The 16,790-nt window shown below is 48.6% G+C and overlaps 1 protein-coding gene across 1 annotated transcript in view; it reads right to left on the bottom strand.

The window, feature by feature from the left end:
- Positions 1 to 16,790, bottom strand: part of CRMP1 (collapsin response mediator protein 1) — a 63,215-nt gene that overhangs the window by 32,540 nt on the left and 13,885 nt on the right. Inside the window, exons 2-4 of the mRNA XM_055434492.2 lie at positions 7,201 to 7,289; positions 1,477 to 1,661; positions 98 to 262 (exon numbers count right to left, since the gene is read on the bottom strand). Coding sequence (XP_055290467.1) covers positions 98 to 262; positions 1,477 to 1,661; positions 7,201 to 7,289 — 439 coding nt within the window. The remainder of the gene's footprint in view (positions 1 to 97; positions 263 to 1,476; positions 1,662 to 7,200; positions 7,290 to 16,790) is intronic.

Here is a 16,790-nt window from a genome sequence, read left to right as displayed (position 1 = left end):
ACAGATGCAGTTAAAGAGATTCTTAACTCCACAAACCAGACCCACCAAAGATACAATGATTCCGGAATTGTGCCCCACTTCTGGGGCTTTAACTGACCTTTGTCCTGCACCAGGACCTCAAGCTCCTCCCGAACGCCATCGTACCAGCTGGTGATGTCCACATGGAGGGAGTAGTCACAGCAGGATTTGGTGTCTGCTGCTTCGTGCCATTTCTCAAAGGAGGTCAGCAGGCTGGACCCAGGTTCAGGAACAACATGGTCAACTGGGACAGAAAAATATGTGTCACACCCCAAGATGCTCGGGACCCAAGTTGTTCTAATGGTAGCCTCTTCCCTGCCATCACCATCACCTCCAATATCAGCATAACTACTGTGACAATCCCTTATCCCCCATCACCATGATCATCACCACCACTTACATCATCCAGACCAACATCCTCAGCATCACCACCCTCTTCATCATGACACTCACCATCATCAGTATCAATATTGTTACTGTTGTCACCATCATTGTCAAAATCATCAGCAGTGAAATGGTCACCACCATCTCAGGCTTCATTACCACCACTGCCACCACCACTGTTCCTGTAATCTCATCTTCCTCCTCCTCATCACCATCGTTATCATGACTGCTTATTGAATGCTTACGATGTGTCACATACTGCCACAAAGGCTTTATATAAGTTATCCGATGAAATCCTCACCACTACCCTGTGAAGTGAGTATAAATACCCCCACTTGGCAGAAGAGGAAACTGAGGCTTAAAGAAGGTGAAAAACGTCCAAGGTCACACAGCTAGTAAGCAGTGCAGAGAAGATTCCCAGAGGCCGGTCAGCTATAAAGACTGGACCGTTTCCTGTGACTCCATGTTACCTTCTTGGGCATAGAATGCAAAGGTGAAAAGGACTTAAAAGAATGTGAACTTCACCATCCCTTTTTCAAATAAAGTCTTAGATGTAAAGCATATCAATGGGGAGACACCTGTCTTTTAAACCATACTGGGCTTTGCACATCCCTCTGGTCCTGCCCTGTTTCTAACATCCACTCTTCACAGTCATGAAGAGCAGTATCTGCTACCCAACCCCTCTCACTCCTCCACCCACATAGAGCATCAAATTAGCCTTTGCTAATTTGACTTTTCAGTCCTTACTCTACCTGACCTCTCAGGACACGGCAAATCACTCTCTCCTTCTTTAAACTTACTCCTCCATGGTTTCCATGGCAACGTGATTTTCAAAGTTTGGAAACGTGCTATGCATCATTATCACACAACCCTTCCCAGCTGTGAAAATTTCAGCAGCTCATCTCTCTGAGCCTCCGCTTTTCCAATGGTCCTAACAATACCTGCCTCACTGGTTCCAAAACTTCAGCCTTCAGCACACCGGGTACCCAGAGCAAAGAGCCTGATGTTGCTCACGATGCTGGGGATTTGAAAGAGAAGTAGCAGCCTATGGCCTAAAGCAGGGGTAAGACTCACTGATCATTGTGGTCCCGCCCGCCAGCGCTGCCTTGGTCCCTTGGAAGAAGTCATCAGCAGCCGTCATCCCCTGGGAGGGCTTCTGCAGGTAGGTGTTGACATCAATACCTCCAGGAATAACCATCCGCCCATTGGCCTCAATGGTCTTCACTCCACCGGGAACAATTAAGTTCTCTCCTATTTGCCTGGAAACAGACAAGACAGACTTTGGTTCTTTAAAAAAATGGCTGCCAACTGTGCAGTTTCAGTTCCATGAGATAAACATTTCTGAGGCAGGTCCCACCCAGGGCACCAGGTGGACAGAGAAAACTCAGGCAGGGTCCCTGCCCTCCAGGGGCTCACAGCCTAACGAGGAGGAGAGACATATAAGCAGATGCTTATTACAACCCAGTTCACACTGAGGGGTGGGGAGCACAAGGTGGGCCATTTCATCAGCCCTGGTGATCTGGGAGGGCTTCCAGGGGGTGGCAGGGGCAGAGCTGAACCCGAGAGCAGTGAGACCAGCATTGGCCTTAAGTGGGAAAGCGTTCTCAGAACAGCTTGTCACTCAAGAGTACTTCATCATCTCTTGGCAACTGCCTTGGGGACACAGAGATGAGCGATGACAGCGAGGCACAGTGAGAAGACCCCTTAGCTCGGCAAGTCCTCAAAGGCAAGGCTACGGAGTGAACTCTGACATTCCCAAATCCGTATGTTGAAGTCCTAACCCCGAGCCCTTCAGAATAAGACTACATTTGCAGAGAAGGCCTCTGAAGAGGTCATTAAGTTAAAACAAGGTCACTAGGGTGGGCCCTGACCCAACGTGACCGGTATTCTTATGAGTAAAGAAGATTAGGACACAGACATGCACAAGGAAGACCACATGAGAACATCGAGAAGACGGGCATCCCAAGCCTCAGGAGAAACCGACCTACCCACACCCTGATCTCAGACATTCGGCCTCCAGAACTGGAAGAAACAAATATCTGCTATGTAAGCCTCCCTGTCTGTGGACTCTTACATCAGCCCCGGCAAACTGATACAGACACACAATCTTCACAGAAAACAGTTGTGAGCACTGGCCTCAGGAACGCCGCTTAACCATCAGGCACTAACACCATAAAACCTGCCGTGAGGGAGTCACACCAGGGATGGCAGGGCTTTTCTAGATAGACTGACCAGCCCTTCCGTTCCCCATGTACTTGGTGCCTGCAAACATCCTCGAAAAGAGGGGTAAATTCCAAAAGTTGGGGAAGGAGGATGAAGAGCCTAAGAATTTCAAAGCCTTGCCCCTGTGGCATCTATCGGCTGTGTCTTGTGTGTTGGAACCAGAGTCAGGAGATGTATCCAGGGGCCAGTGGAGGGGTGGGGTGGGGGGTGGGGAGGTGGAGAAAGACCAGGACAGATTCAACAGCCTCCACGGCCAGCGCCAGCCTGAGACCACAAACAATGGTTATTTAAAACAGAAATCCAGGGGCTTCCCTGGTGACTCAGTGGTAAAGAACCCACCTGCCAATGCAGGAGACACGAGTTTGATCCCTGATCCGGGAAGATCCCACATGCCGCGGAGTAGCTAAGCACAAGTATTGGGCCTGTGCTCTCGAGTCTAGGAACCCAACTGCTGAGGCCTCGTGCCACAACTACTGAAGCCTGAGCACCCGAGAGCCCGTGCTCCACAAGAGAAGCCACCACAGCGAGAAGCCCACACGTTGAAACCAAGAGTGGCCCTTGCTCGCCACAACTGGAGAAAAGCCAATGAAGCGATGAAGACCCAGCACAGTCAAAAGTGCATAAATAAATAAAAGTTTTTATAAAAGAAATCCAGTTGTGCTGAACTATTGGGATTTGGCCCCAACATTAGTTTCTCCAAGTTATCTAAAAACATCAGTAATGAAGACGCAGGAAAACGTTGCTTCAGTGACCACAAACGTCAGGCGCCAGAGTCCACACACAGGAGTAGAAGCAGAAGCTCCTTGATCTTCTGGACTCCTGGGCCGGCTGCTTGGGGCACAGAGGTGGCCAGGCTCTACGTGGGGGGGTCTTCCAATAGAAATGGAACATCACACAATTTGCCCTGAAAATGGAAACGGGTCTAGTCCAAACACAGTGCCAAGGCCACGGTGAGCCCCCAGGAAATGTCAGCATTTCTGCCAATTTCACCAGCACAACATCTGCAGCTGCTGCTGCTTCTAATCACCAACCCTCCTCCCTCTAGAATTCCCACCATCGTGCAGAGAATCCTGCTGGGTCCAATCTCCCCACTGCCCATCTCCAAGATCATGGATGATGCCAGGAGCTGAAGGGAAGGGGGTTCAGGGAAGTCACCCCCAAGCCTTATAACAAAAGCCATGAACTGCTATTGTGCACTGACCGTAGACTTTTCTAAGCCCTTTATGGAAGGTCTCATTCACGTTCACACTAGCTATTAAAGACAACGGGGTGATGTTCAGAATGTACCACTCACAAAGGAACAGGCACAGCCCAATCAGAACGGACAGACACACAGACACCTCAGCACAGCCTTCCAGTGGAAGCCAGTGGAGTCACAGCGCAGTCTGATCCTGGTCTGCGTGACTTGGCCGCCACACCACAGCGCCAACAAGGTCTACCCTTCAGGGCCATTCTAACCAGGCAGATCATCGCCTTTTTACAAACCCTCTCTCATCTCGTGCCAACACTCGTGAGGGAAGAAGTATTCACATTTTACAAAAGAGGAAAACGGAACTCAGAGAGGGGCGGTAACTTGTCCAAGGCCATCCAGAGAGTCAGTGTTGGGTCTGGATTCAAGCTCGGTCTCCCCCAGTCTACTATCAGACTCTGCCTGCCAAGCTCAGATGCCTTCCTTCTTCCCTTCCACAGGAGCAGCAGGTTCTCTCCAAACTGGGATTAAACTAAATGGGACTCCCAATGAGCCCCCACAGATTAGGAGGAGGACTCCCTGAGTGGTTCTCAGTGGCAATGTGGACAGAAGAAAAGGAAAGGAAGGAAGGAACTGGGAGAAGCAGACACCGGTCCCCAGCCAGCATCACCCTCACCACCATTCAGAAAAAAAGTCCTCAGCCATCAGCATCTGATTCTCCAACGCTCAGCAAATTGGATGGAGCCCTCGATGAATCATAACAAATGCTGCACAAACATAGCTGAATGGCTTTTAGTAAAACTTGGTGAATGGCCTCAAGATGAAAGGATTCTTGGGGTTTAATCAGCGTGAAGAGGAATAACTGAGCCTCCTCATGCCAGGCAGTTCCTTGGACTCTCCTCACCTCCACACCTCCTTCTCAAGCCAGCAGGGACCTGGGCCCCACGCAACCATCCGAGACTCTGTAAGGCATTCAGACATACTCTCTTGCTTTGCTTAGTAAGGCAGGAAAGGCACCTCCAGTGCTTAGAAAGCTTTACAGCAACAGGGTTAAAAGTAAAAATTGTCTCCCACAAAGAGCTGATGAATCTTGGATTTACAGACACTGCTTATTTCCTGAATACCCTGGGTGACCTAAGTCCTAAGTCTCCAGGAGTTCAGGCAAACAGCAAGCACTTAATAACTGCAGCCCAACCTATGAGCACGGGCTTCATCTGCTCACATCCTGGACTGCAAGTCTTCCAACCCCCAACTGCACATGGCTGGTGGGAATAGTGGTTCCATGAAAGGGTTCTCCGTGTCACTATGTCCTTCACGCTCGGGACCCCAGAGGCCTCACGCAAGTGGGGAGCTCAGTGCAGAGCGGCTGTGCCTCATCTAAGCCACAGCGACGCAGAAACCTCACTCTACCATGCATCTCACCCCACCCCACCACACCATCCCTTTCTGGTTCCAAGCTACACCGTGGCTGAGACTGAGGTCCCCACCATCTGATGTCCCGGTTTGTATGTTACACTTGTTTCATCAACACTCTGGGGTCCCATCCATCCCTGGCACAGTGCTAGGCCCTGTGGGATGGCAGGCAATAAGGCAAGATCTCTCATCAGCGGCAAGGGCATTGGTGGAGGTGGTGCGGGGAAGGTGGGCACATTCAGCACAGAAGAACAGTTTGGGTTCTGGAAGGCTTCCTGGAGGAGGAGCCACACAAGCTGGGCCGGTAGGACAAACAGGAGCTGGGAGGCAGGGGCGTGACATGAGCATGGGGGAGAGGCAAGGCATTTCAGATGGAGGATTTATGGATGCATCTTTCCCAGGGGAGAACTGCTTGGCAAGTTCTACAAAGGCCATTTTTAGTGCAAAGGGAACTGGGGGAGGGGGAGGGAATAAACTGGAAGAACTGATGCTTGAGCTGGACTGGAAATGGTCAGATCCATTCAGGATAAATTGGTGGGGGGTCAGGCAGAGGGAGTCCGGGAGGGGCTCAACGCTGCCCTGAGCACCTACTCTTCACAGAACTCTTTGCACAAATGGTCCCTTATCGCGCAAGGCAATCCACAGCCTCCTCCTCCTCATCCCTCCTCTTCCTCCCTCCCCTCCCCACCATCATCATCATCGTCAGAGGATACACGTCCCAGGATGGACCCACCAATAAACATTCATTCCTATTTGAACTTGACCTTGCTCACACCCCCTCTGCCTTCTTTCCAGTGCCAGCTGCCCACGCTGGAGCTGAGATGATCTCCAACTCTGCTCTTCTGAACTCCAGAGGAAGAGCAGAGCAGCAAAGTAAAACGTGGAAACCATGTAAAATCCACTATCTGGTGTCAGGGGCTGAACGGTGGCCCCCGAAACCCACATATCGAAGCCCTAACCCTCAGTAACTCTGAATGTGACCGTGTTTGGAGACAAGGTCTTTAAAGGAGTAATCAGGTTAAAATGAAGCTGTTAGAGTGGGTCCTGATGCAATAGGGCTGTACAAACCAGAGGCACCCACAGAGGAAAGGCCACGGCAAGAAGATGGCCATCTGTGGGGGGTGGGCAAGGGGGAGGAAGTCTACAGAGGGAGGAGACATACCTACACCTATAGCCGATTCACACTGTTGTTCAGCAGAAAGCAATACATTGTAAAGCAATTACCCTCCAATTAAAAATAAATTTAAAAAAAAATGAAGACGGCCATTGGCAAGCTAGGGAGACAGGCCTCAGGAGGAACCATCCTGTTGGCACTTCAACCCAGGACTTCAGCCTCCAAAACTATGAGAAATAAATTTCCGTTGGGTAGGTCTCCCCATCAGGGGTATTGTGCTCTGGGAGCCCACCCAGACTCACACCTCTGGGATGTCCTACACGACTGAAGAGGCAGCCAGCCAGGAGAAAGCACAGGAGAACTTCAGAGTCCCGAAGAATGTCTTCCCTTTACCAGACAAGAACCCTGCCTGGAGGCCAAACATGCCTCCTTCTCTCCTGGCCCCCTCCACCCAATTCCAGAAACTGCGGGCAGGTAGGGAAAAAAAGCTATGACCCTAGTCAGGTGTGCTAGGCTGGAATTGGGCCCTTGCCCCTAACTTATTCTGCAATGTGGAGCAGCCACTTGCCCCCAGCACCACCCGCCAAGAACAGAAGAAGGGCCAGTGAGCGTGCTTCACAGCCTCTGTGGGCCTCACGGCCTATGTGAGCAACATGGAGGGAGCCTTGTCATCACGGGGTGCTCAGCAAACCCCATCCTCTTCTCCACCCATGGTTTGCGCCTCCCCACACGTCTCCGTCCCTGGGAGTCACAAGAGTCAGCACACTTATTCCGGGGCAGAATGCCAGCCTTCCTCTCCCTCTAAGGGCCGGGAGCTTAGTGAGGCGGGCTCCTTAGAGGGTGTGTCTGGTCCACCCACTTTATGAGTCCGTCCTCCAGGTAGACATCGGCGTAGAAGGACTGGTCATCGTTGATGATGCGTCCGCCCTTGATGAGGAGTCGGTCACTCTGAAAAGCCAAGCAAAGTAGTAAATGTCATTACAGAAGAGCCAAGAAATGCTTTTTTCTAACTTTCAACATGACATTTTCAACTCTTTTCTAAAGTAAAGAAATGGCCTTAAAAAGCCCCCTGCGACCTTCATCCAGATTCTTTCAAGACTTCACCCTTCTCCTTTCACCCCTTTCCCCCCCTAAACACTGGCTTCGTATTCACTGAGATATTTTAAAGCAAATCTCAAACATGGTATCATTTCACCCATAAATGCTTTACTACATAATCTGTTAGGCAATTAAAAAAAAAAAAAAAAGATCCATTATCCCAATAAACCCAATCATCATCAATTCCTTCAGCTCAGTTAATAACCAGACATGTTCAATTTTACTTGATTGTCTCAAAAATGTCCTTTTACACTGGGGTGCTGTGAAGAGGAATCCACCCGAAGTCCCCAGAGCACATCCAGCCCACAATTCTCTGCAGTCCACTGAAATCTGTACCATCTCCTCCTCCTTTTAAATGTCATTCATTTGTGGAAGAAACTGGGTCATTTGTAAACAGAACAAGAATTTCTTCAGGCATTATTATTGAAATTAACAAAACTCAATTTAAAGATATTTTCAAACAAGAGAAATGGCCAAAAAAATAAAGTGACATTCCCCAGGAAAAACTCCACCCATCAGGGCTCTGATGTTTTTTCCCGATTTCCCTCCACTTCCGTACTTGTGATCCTAGCGCGCCTCGTCATTCACTCACCCATACACCCATCAGATACCAGCCCAGGAGCCTGGAAGAACAGGAGAATGAGCTCTCGTGGAGCTGGTGAGGGACGGACAGAGGTTTAACAAATCTGGGAGTACGCTGGGTTCAAAAAAGGAGAATTATAGGGTGCCCATCATGGGCACAAAGCGAAAGGGCTACTGACCTTATTGGGAGTTAAGTAAGGCAAGCTCAGATCTAGAAAATAATTCTAGATAAGCTGGACCAGAGGGTGAGGAAGAAGGCCAGTAGGGTGAGTGCTAAGTGCCTGGGCAGAAAGAACTGAAGTGCCAAGGCCCAGAGGCAGCAAAGAATATAGCCAATTCTAGGAGCTGGAAAGAACACAGAGTTGTGTCCTTTCTGCATTTTACCATAAGCCTGTCTCAAGTTATTTCATTTAGGGGTTATAAAATATTTCATTTTATGGATACACAATAGACTGTTAATTTTTCCCCCATGGTTCTTTTCAATTTTTCACAATGATACATATTTCTACAATGAACATCTTTGTGTACAAAACTTTTCCTTTAATTTGAACTGTTTGTTAAGCTAAATTCTCAGAAATTTAACAACTGAGTCAAAAAGTATAAACCACGCTTGCATCCCTTGATAAATATAACTAGACAGCTTTTCAAAAGTTCCTCTCCAATTTGCCATTCTGAGACCACCAAAACACCCTTGGTTGTCATTAATATTTGTTACTTTGCAATTCTTGGTGGCTGAGAACTTTTTCTGCCAGGTACCTATTTACTGTTTGCGTTACCTCCTAGCTGGAGATGTAGTGATGGACAAAGCACAGCCTCTGCCCTTAAGCCCCACCCCCTGGGTAGGAAGCCAATCGTTAAATTCAGAGTAGCCACCTCAGAGGGAGGGTCTTGCATGGATTCCTCTGAAAACTGAGCCTGCGATGAGGATTTTAGAGGCAAGCAGTGATTCTGGGAGGTGATTCCAGGAAATGGAGTAAGGGAGGCAGGCATGGAAATCCAATACAGGGTACCCATTGGTCCAGCTAACACAGGGTACCCAGTGAGTTACTGGGGCTAGATCCCACCAGGGTCCCCTGAGGAGCCCTCTGTAGATGCAGAATGCACCTCAAGTGGGTCCCAGTGGTCCCGCAGCACTGACCACGAGAGGAAGGCAGCCTAGAAAAGGTTGTCACACAAATTAAGATTTCAGCAAATGGAGTGCGTGCGTGCACGAGCACTCAGTCATGTCCAGCCCTTCCCAATCCCATGGACTGCAGCCCGCCAGGCTCCTCTGTCCATGGAATTCTCTAGGCAAGAATACTGGAGGGGGGTTGCCATTTCCTACCCCAGGGGATCTTCCCGACTCAGGGATCAAAGCCACGTCTCCCACATCTCCCGCTAGTGGGTTCCTGACCTCTAGCACCATCTGGGGCTTCCCAGGGGCTCAGTGTTAGAAGACAAGCACCAGACACAACTCAGTGACTAAACAAACAAACAACAAACTAGGGAACCAGCAAAGGCTTGCTGAGCAGAAACAGAGCCTACAGCCTGCTACTCAGAACCCTCCAGTGGGTCCTTGCATCAGTACGTGTCCTCCAGAGTGAAGGTTAAGTTAGTGAGACCCTACTTAATCCGGAATTCTACTATATAGGCGAAATTCACCCCCTCACTTGCATCAGGCAGGTCTCTGCTCAATGTCACCTGAGGGTCCTCCCCTTGGCTGACTTGTTTGGGATGCCTTACATCACTGTCTCGTCTGCAGACCCCTCACCTCTTACCCACTTTACGTTGACACAGTTCTTAACACAGTACCTCTGACATAGTCTACATTCACATGTTTGTTTATAAATGTGCCTTTTCGCACTGACATCAGAGGTGTGTTCCCCCACTGGCTGTATCAGGTACAGCTCACAGGGAACCAACTGCATTTGCGTTACTGTGGAAGGGTGGCAGCACCTACAGGCGTCCCTGCAGTTCCCTCAGAGACTTGATTCCATGAGGGCAGAGATTTCACCTGTTTTCTTCACTGCTGGGTCTCCAACACTTTGGGCACAGCCTGGCAGGATAGATGAATGGATGAACGCCTGAACTAATTCTCGAAGGATGACTGCGTAAAGATGGAAAGAAAAGGCATCATGGCCATGAGACCAAGAACTCTGAGCCATGAGCCAAGGAAGAGAAGTATGTCCTGTTCTCCAGGAAGAGGGTCTCTGCAGGAAAGGCCTTCAAGCTCAGTCACCCCCAGGCCCAACCACCTGCCCCTTATCTTTAAGACAGAAGCCAGGACCAAAGGAAAGAGCCCTGGGCACTGCATACCCAGAGGCAGAGACACTCTGCTGTGCAGTTTTCTTGGGCACTGGAAAGCAGAGAAATGTGAGTCCCTGGCAGCTGGCGCCTGGTTCCTGGAACACGGTCTCCCGTGGGCAGCTGTCTGCCTTGTCACATTTAGTAGAGGGCTTTTCAGGCTCATCCTGAAAGGTGGTGTTTAATGCACCGTGCCCAGAAGATCAGCCCCACCCAGCTCTGCTCTTCCTAGAATCAGATGTTCAAATCCCCACCCCGCCCCCCAGCTACCAGCAGATACCATGTGTAGCTACCATCAGGGTACTGGCTCTTGCTGTTCTCAGGGGCCAGCCTATTTCTAAAAACAATAAGCTCACAGCAGAAGGCAAGAGCTGATGTGACTTCTTTTTTCTTCCTTCAAATGAGTAGCGTGCTCGCCTTTCAACTGACACTTTCCAAAGCACATTCTTTGGAATTCTAGCCCAGATCTGAAAGGGGATTCCCAGGTAGTGAGTTTAGAAAATTCTGGGTTAAAGAGATGCAGAGGTTGTTTTTATGTCAGGAGTTCCCAGATCTTTTATTGCCAATGTGAAATGTAAATATTCAAGAGGGGAACTGAGCTGATCTTTCCCAAATTTAGACCCTTTTCATTCTGTGGGACATTTGACAAGGACACTTTTTCTCAGAAACTTCTCAGGAAATGTGCTTTATGGCGGCGGCCCTCTCCATGCCTGTTTGTGCTGAATGTTCTCAGGGAATGTGAGGTCCCACTGACCTCAAATGCAAATGGAGCTCGAGATGGGCTGACCTCCCAAATTCACAAAATCAACATGGGTGGAGATTAGACCCAAGGTTGCCTAATTTCCTGTCCAGCGTTCACTCCATCAAACACACTTTCGTCCTGTTTTTAAACATATTCACCCATTTGAGGGCTTCCCTCGTGACTCAGCAGTAAAGAATCTGCCTGTAATGCAGGAGTTGCAGGAGATGCAGGTTTGGCTCCTGGAAAAAGGCATGGCAACCTACTCCAGTATTCCTGCCTGGAGAACCCCAGGGACAGAGGTGTCTAATGGGCTACAAAGAAGGTCGCAAAGACACACGACTAATGTGATTTGGCACACATGCACATGGTAGAAGCCATAACAACCCGTAATCAGATGCAATTTAGAAAGAACCTGAGGATCTAGCTCTCTAGCACTCTTTCTTCATGCAGGAAATGGGAGTGAAAAACCCTACAGAGCTGTACTTCCCTCCAAACAGTAAATTTTATGACACATAATTTTGAAGAGTTTAATAAAAATCACACATTTAAAAGAAAAATACCAATACCCTGCCTCTCTCAGGATTACCAAGAGGAGCAAACAGTCAGCAGATATGAACAATGACAAACTCTGTACAAAACTCACTGTTTAAATACCCTGAAAGAAAATGAAATACCTCATTAAAAACTCAACAAAAATCTAACAGCAAGGGTATGTCAGAGACTGCCCACTCCATCCCCGTTGACAGCAGTAACCTAAAGAGACTTACTCTCATCATGGCTCACGGCCTTGGATCAGTGTTGTGTAAGAACAAAACGTTCAGAGTTAGACAGATGCAGCTTCCAATCCCTGCTCATTTGCTATCCATGTGACTTAACCTGTCTGAGCCTCAGTTTCTTCATCTATAAAATAGGGATAATTGTCCCTGCCTCATAGGGCTGTTGGAGAACCCCATGGGGGTATGGATATAAAATACTTTGCCCAGGCCAGTCACTGGTGAATACTCAGGAGGGTTACACATTGTTAATTCTTTGCCATTTTCTGTAGCAGGAATTACACTCAATAAATATTTGCTTAGGAAAAGAGTACATGCAGCTTAAAAAAAAAAAAATCTTGCCCTTAAGGAATTCCCAGGCCAGTGGGAGAGACTGAATTATAACCAGACCTTTGGACCTCAGTGTGGAAAAGGCTTGGACAGAGGGCTGGTAGGAGCAGAGAAGGCCTCCACTCCAGCCCTTCCAGGAGAATCGTGCTTATTCTGAGCTTGAAGAGTGAGGAGGAATTAGCCATGTGGCAGAGGAGAGAGATGGAGAAGGGAATGGCCATCCACTCCAGGATTCTTGCTTGGAGAAGCCCATGGATGTAGGATCCTGGCAGGCTACTGTCTGTGGGGTTGCAGAAAGTCGGACACGACTGAGCAGCTTACACAGAGAGAGATGGTAGAGGGAGGGAATGGCAGGGGACAGGCATGGGTGAGGGAGTGCCAAGAGCGCTCGAGGGCCAGTGGTTTCCTCCGGCTGAAATAAGACCACAGGGTGAGGACGCTGGAGAGGCGAGCAAGTGCTGGCTCACAGGGGCTCTAACGCCACGAGCAGACGCGAGGCTGGGCTGCTCACAGTGGAGATGATGACAATGAAAAGGCTTTCACCAAGGAGGAGTTCAAGCCCACCAAAGTTTCTGAACTGAGACATTATCCCCAAACTGGGCAGAACTGGGAGAAAAGAAACTGATCATCTGCACAGCTTCCTTCAAGCTGGGATTTCTTAGTAAGGGTATGCCTCAGCCATTTCACAAATTGTATCACAGATCTTGACTTTTGACCTAGAAATTCAGTGCTGGAAACCTGTCCTCAGGGTAATATCCCAAACAGGGTCAAAGAATTATCCACAAAGAGGTAAACCAGAATGAGTGACAAGATCAGTTCAGTTCAGTTGCTCACTCGTGTCCGACTCTTTGAGATACCACACCACTAATGGCGCAACACTCAGCTACTAACATGTCCCCCGGAATTTTTCTTTCTTTTCGGCGGTATGGGTCTTCGCTGGCATGCACAAGCTTCCTGTGGCTGTGGTGAGTGGGGCTCCTTCTCTCATTGCAGAGCGCGGGCTCAAGGGGCACGCTCGCTTCAGCAGTTGTGCTGCGGTGAGATCCTAGATTCCCAGACCAGGGATCAAACCCGTGTCCCCTGCACTGGCAGGCAGACTCTTAACCACTGGACCACTAGAGAAGTCCCTCCCCAGTGATTTTAAAGGATTAAACCACAGTGCTAGACAATAAAATGCCAGGTGGAAAAGCAAAATACCAAACTCTCGACATGGTAAGTCTTTCTGGTAGTATCTGACTCCACCCAGCGCAGGCTTCGGGGTGCTTCCCCGTGTCCCCCCTGCCCCTTGTGCACCCCTCCCCCACAATGCTCACCACACTTCATGGTCATTGGTCACGTGCCCGTCTCCTGCTGGGCTGGATACCCCCCCATTCCCAGAAGAGCTCTGTGTGACTCATCTCCAAATCCCAGGGACCATGCAGGGCCCTTACACAGGTTTTAGCAAATGTTTGCAGAGTGGGAGGGGAAGAGGTGACAGCCAGGAGGGAAGGGAAAGAAAGGGTGTTTGAAAAGACAAAGGGCGTGAGGAGAGAAAAGAAGAGTGAGATAAAGGAGTGACAAAGAGGGAAGGAAAATGAAGGAAAGAGGGAGGAAGGAAAGGGAGGAAGCTGGGGGGAAATAATGAAAACAAGAGGACAGAGCAGACTGACAGATCAGAAATCTCTCTTATGCTTTGACACCCTCTGAAAGTCTAACCCTGCTGCCTGGGAACAGGAGCTTGCTTAGTGCAAATCCTGTTCAATACAGGTGAGGTTGTTCAATATAGGTGGGGCCCGCCTACACCTTGGTGCTGGGCAGTCATCACATCTCCACAGCCAAACATCATGGGGAGCAGAAGAGCAGCACAGAGAATGGAAGGCTTTCTTCTCCAAACCCAACATTAATCTCCCTTCCAGCCCCAACTGCGAGGAGAGAGCAGGTGTTGGCAGGATGCCTTTGCGCTCTTCATGAACATCAAGTACCATGTTGAATGCCACTTACGAAAATTAGCCTTTATAGTTCCCAATATTTCTACCCACACAACAGCAAAATAAACAACCATCAGTTAGAAAGGGAGGTCTGGATCACACTGCATCTTGTGTATCACTGTCCTGAGGGAAGCATCAAGACTCCCTGAATTCTGTTCTCCTTCCTGCATGGTGGGAATAAAGTCTGTCATTTCCAAAGTAAAGTTAGAGGAACAGAAAACTCATTAAGGTCTGGGGAGCTTTAGAAGGAAAATGAGGTTCCACTCTCATCAAACCAACAACTTACCCCAAAGTCACTAGTTTAGCTGCTACCTGGAAAACATTAGAGTGAAAGTTGCTGTTACAGAGACAGAGAAAGGCAACGACTATTTCATCAAGGAGAGGATGTCTGAGCTGGGTTCTGAAGATGCTTGTGAAGTTGGAGGAGGGCATGGCAACCCACTCCAGTAGTTTTGCCTGGAAAATCCCTTGGACCTAGGAGCTTGGCAGGCTACAGTCCATAAGGTCGCAAAGAATTGGACACAACTTAAGTGACTTAACACACACACACAGATATGAAGCAGAAAAGTGGAGAAGTGAAAGATTCCAGCAAAACAGTATACATACGGACACAGTTCTGAAGTTTTCAGGTTCCACGAAGTCAATGAGGACCGGAAAGCAGTACTGTGTGCTGTCCATGGTCCTGAAACACCACTAGGCACCTAGAAACGGATTTCCTGAAACCCTGTGATGAATTGCGATTTCCCTGGAGGCTCAGATGACAATGGACCTGCCTGCAATGCTGGAAACCCAGGTTCTATCCCCGGGTCTGGAAGATCCTCTGGAGAAGGAAATGGTAATCCACTCCAGTATTCTTGCCTGGAGAATTCCATGGACAGAGGAGCCTGGTGGGCTACAGTCCATGGGGTCACAAAGAGTCAGACATGACTAAGCAACTAACACGTTCACTTTTTGATGCTGAAGATCTGGCTCCCTCCTACCCCACCCATCCATGGAGTTCTTCACTGCTTTTCTTTCTTAGATCACAGCATATCTGTAATCCTTATTTTCCCACAGAACAAAAACAATGATGGATTATGCTTCACATTGTATGTAATAGCTGGTTTCAAGTACATGTCACCGAGTGCCACCATTTCAATACTTTAATTATTCCACTCAAGAAATTGGGGGGACAGCCTGTGACACCCCACATCCCCTCTCCTGCCATGCTTCACTAGTTCACACACTGGAATCTGGGGTCAGTGGATTTTGTTGTTGTTCAGTCTCGAAGTCACGTTTGACTCTTTGCAACCCCATGGACTGCAGTAGGTCAGGCTCCTCTGTCCTTCACCATCTCCCAGAGTTTGCTCAAATTCATGTCTATTGAGTTGGTAATGCTATATAACCATCAATTTCTGCTGCCCTCTTCTCCTTTTGCCTTCCATCTTGCCCAGCATCGGGGTCTTTTCTGATGAGTTGGCTCTCAGCATCAAATGGCCAACGTATAGGAGCTTCAGCATCAGTCCTTCCAATGAATATTCAGGATTGATTTCCTTTAGGATTGACTGGTTTGATCTCCTTGCAGTCCAAATGACTCTCAAGAGTCTTCTTTAGCACCACAATTCAAAGGCATCAATTCTATGCTCAGCCTTTTTTTATGGCCCAACTCTCACATCATTACATGAATACTGGGAAAACCATAGCTTTGACTATACGGGCCTTTGTTGGCAAAGTGGTGTCTCTGCTTTTTAATACACTGGCTAGGTTGGTCATAGCTTCCCTTCCAAAGAGCAAGCGTCTTTTAACTTTGTCAGTGGATGAGTGCCAAAAATAGGGGTACTGGCTTTATACAAAGAAGGCAACTCCATCCACTTACAGGCTGTAAGTACGTAGAGATTCTGATCAGGCTGCCTGATTTATCAGTGGGAAGGGGCTCAGAGTAAATATATGACAAATTACTCCTTGAAAGATGAAGAACCTCTTCGTGTCTGAAGGGCAAGCACAAAAACAAGTCTCAAAAAGATAAGGGACATGCTTGTCCATGCATTGAGGGTAGGTAGAATTGCTTTCTCATAAGGCAAGGAAATGTCAAGGTGAGTTCTGAAAGTTCTTTAAACTCTACAAGCCACTGACTGACATTAAGTCACTGACTCACGCTTGCAACTCATTCAACTGGACAGGCAGCTACGCCCTCCACTCATGCAAGTACAACTCACAGCATGGCACCAGAGCCTAGATAATGCTGCAAATCTACTGGGATTCCAATCCTAGTGCGTATGTCAAGATTTTCAATTGCCAGATCCAGTTTATGGGCCAGGAATTTATGTTATTAACAAATACCTCAGACATTCTTGCGGAGACCTTCTGTGGTAGACTGGATTATTTCTTTCACATTCATTCCTGCCCTCCCACCCCTGCCATGCTCCAGTGTGGGTGCAGGGCTCTCCCAGGCACGCCGACTGTGGGTGTGCCTGCATGACTCGCTTTGACCAACAGACGGAGCGAGGATGTGAGTGCACCAATCTGAGCATAAGCTTCAAGCGGAGGCTGGGTTTCAGCTCAATTTCTCTGAGAGTTCATCCTCCACCATGAAAACTGCAGGACCCAAGGAATGATGCCTCCTTCAGTCTGAGTCCCAGAATGGGATGCTGTGAGGAGCACACCTCATTCAAATAGAAACCTGAAGAAAAGTCTA

The sequence above is a fragment of the Moschus berezovskii genome, chromosome 5 (assembly GCF_049115385.1).
Source record: "Moschus berezovskii isolate FMDL1 chromosome 5, NW_MosBer_1.0, whole genome shotgun sequence".
Classification (NCBI taxonomy): Eukaryota; Metazoa; Chordata; class Mammalia; order Artiodactyla; family Moschidae; genus Moschus; species Moschus berezovskii.
The sequence above is the reverse complement of the archived record's forward strand: the minus strand, read 5'-3'. Positions and strand labels throughout refer to the sequence as shown.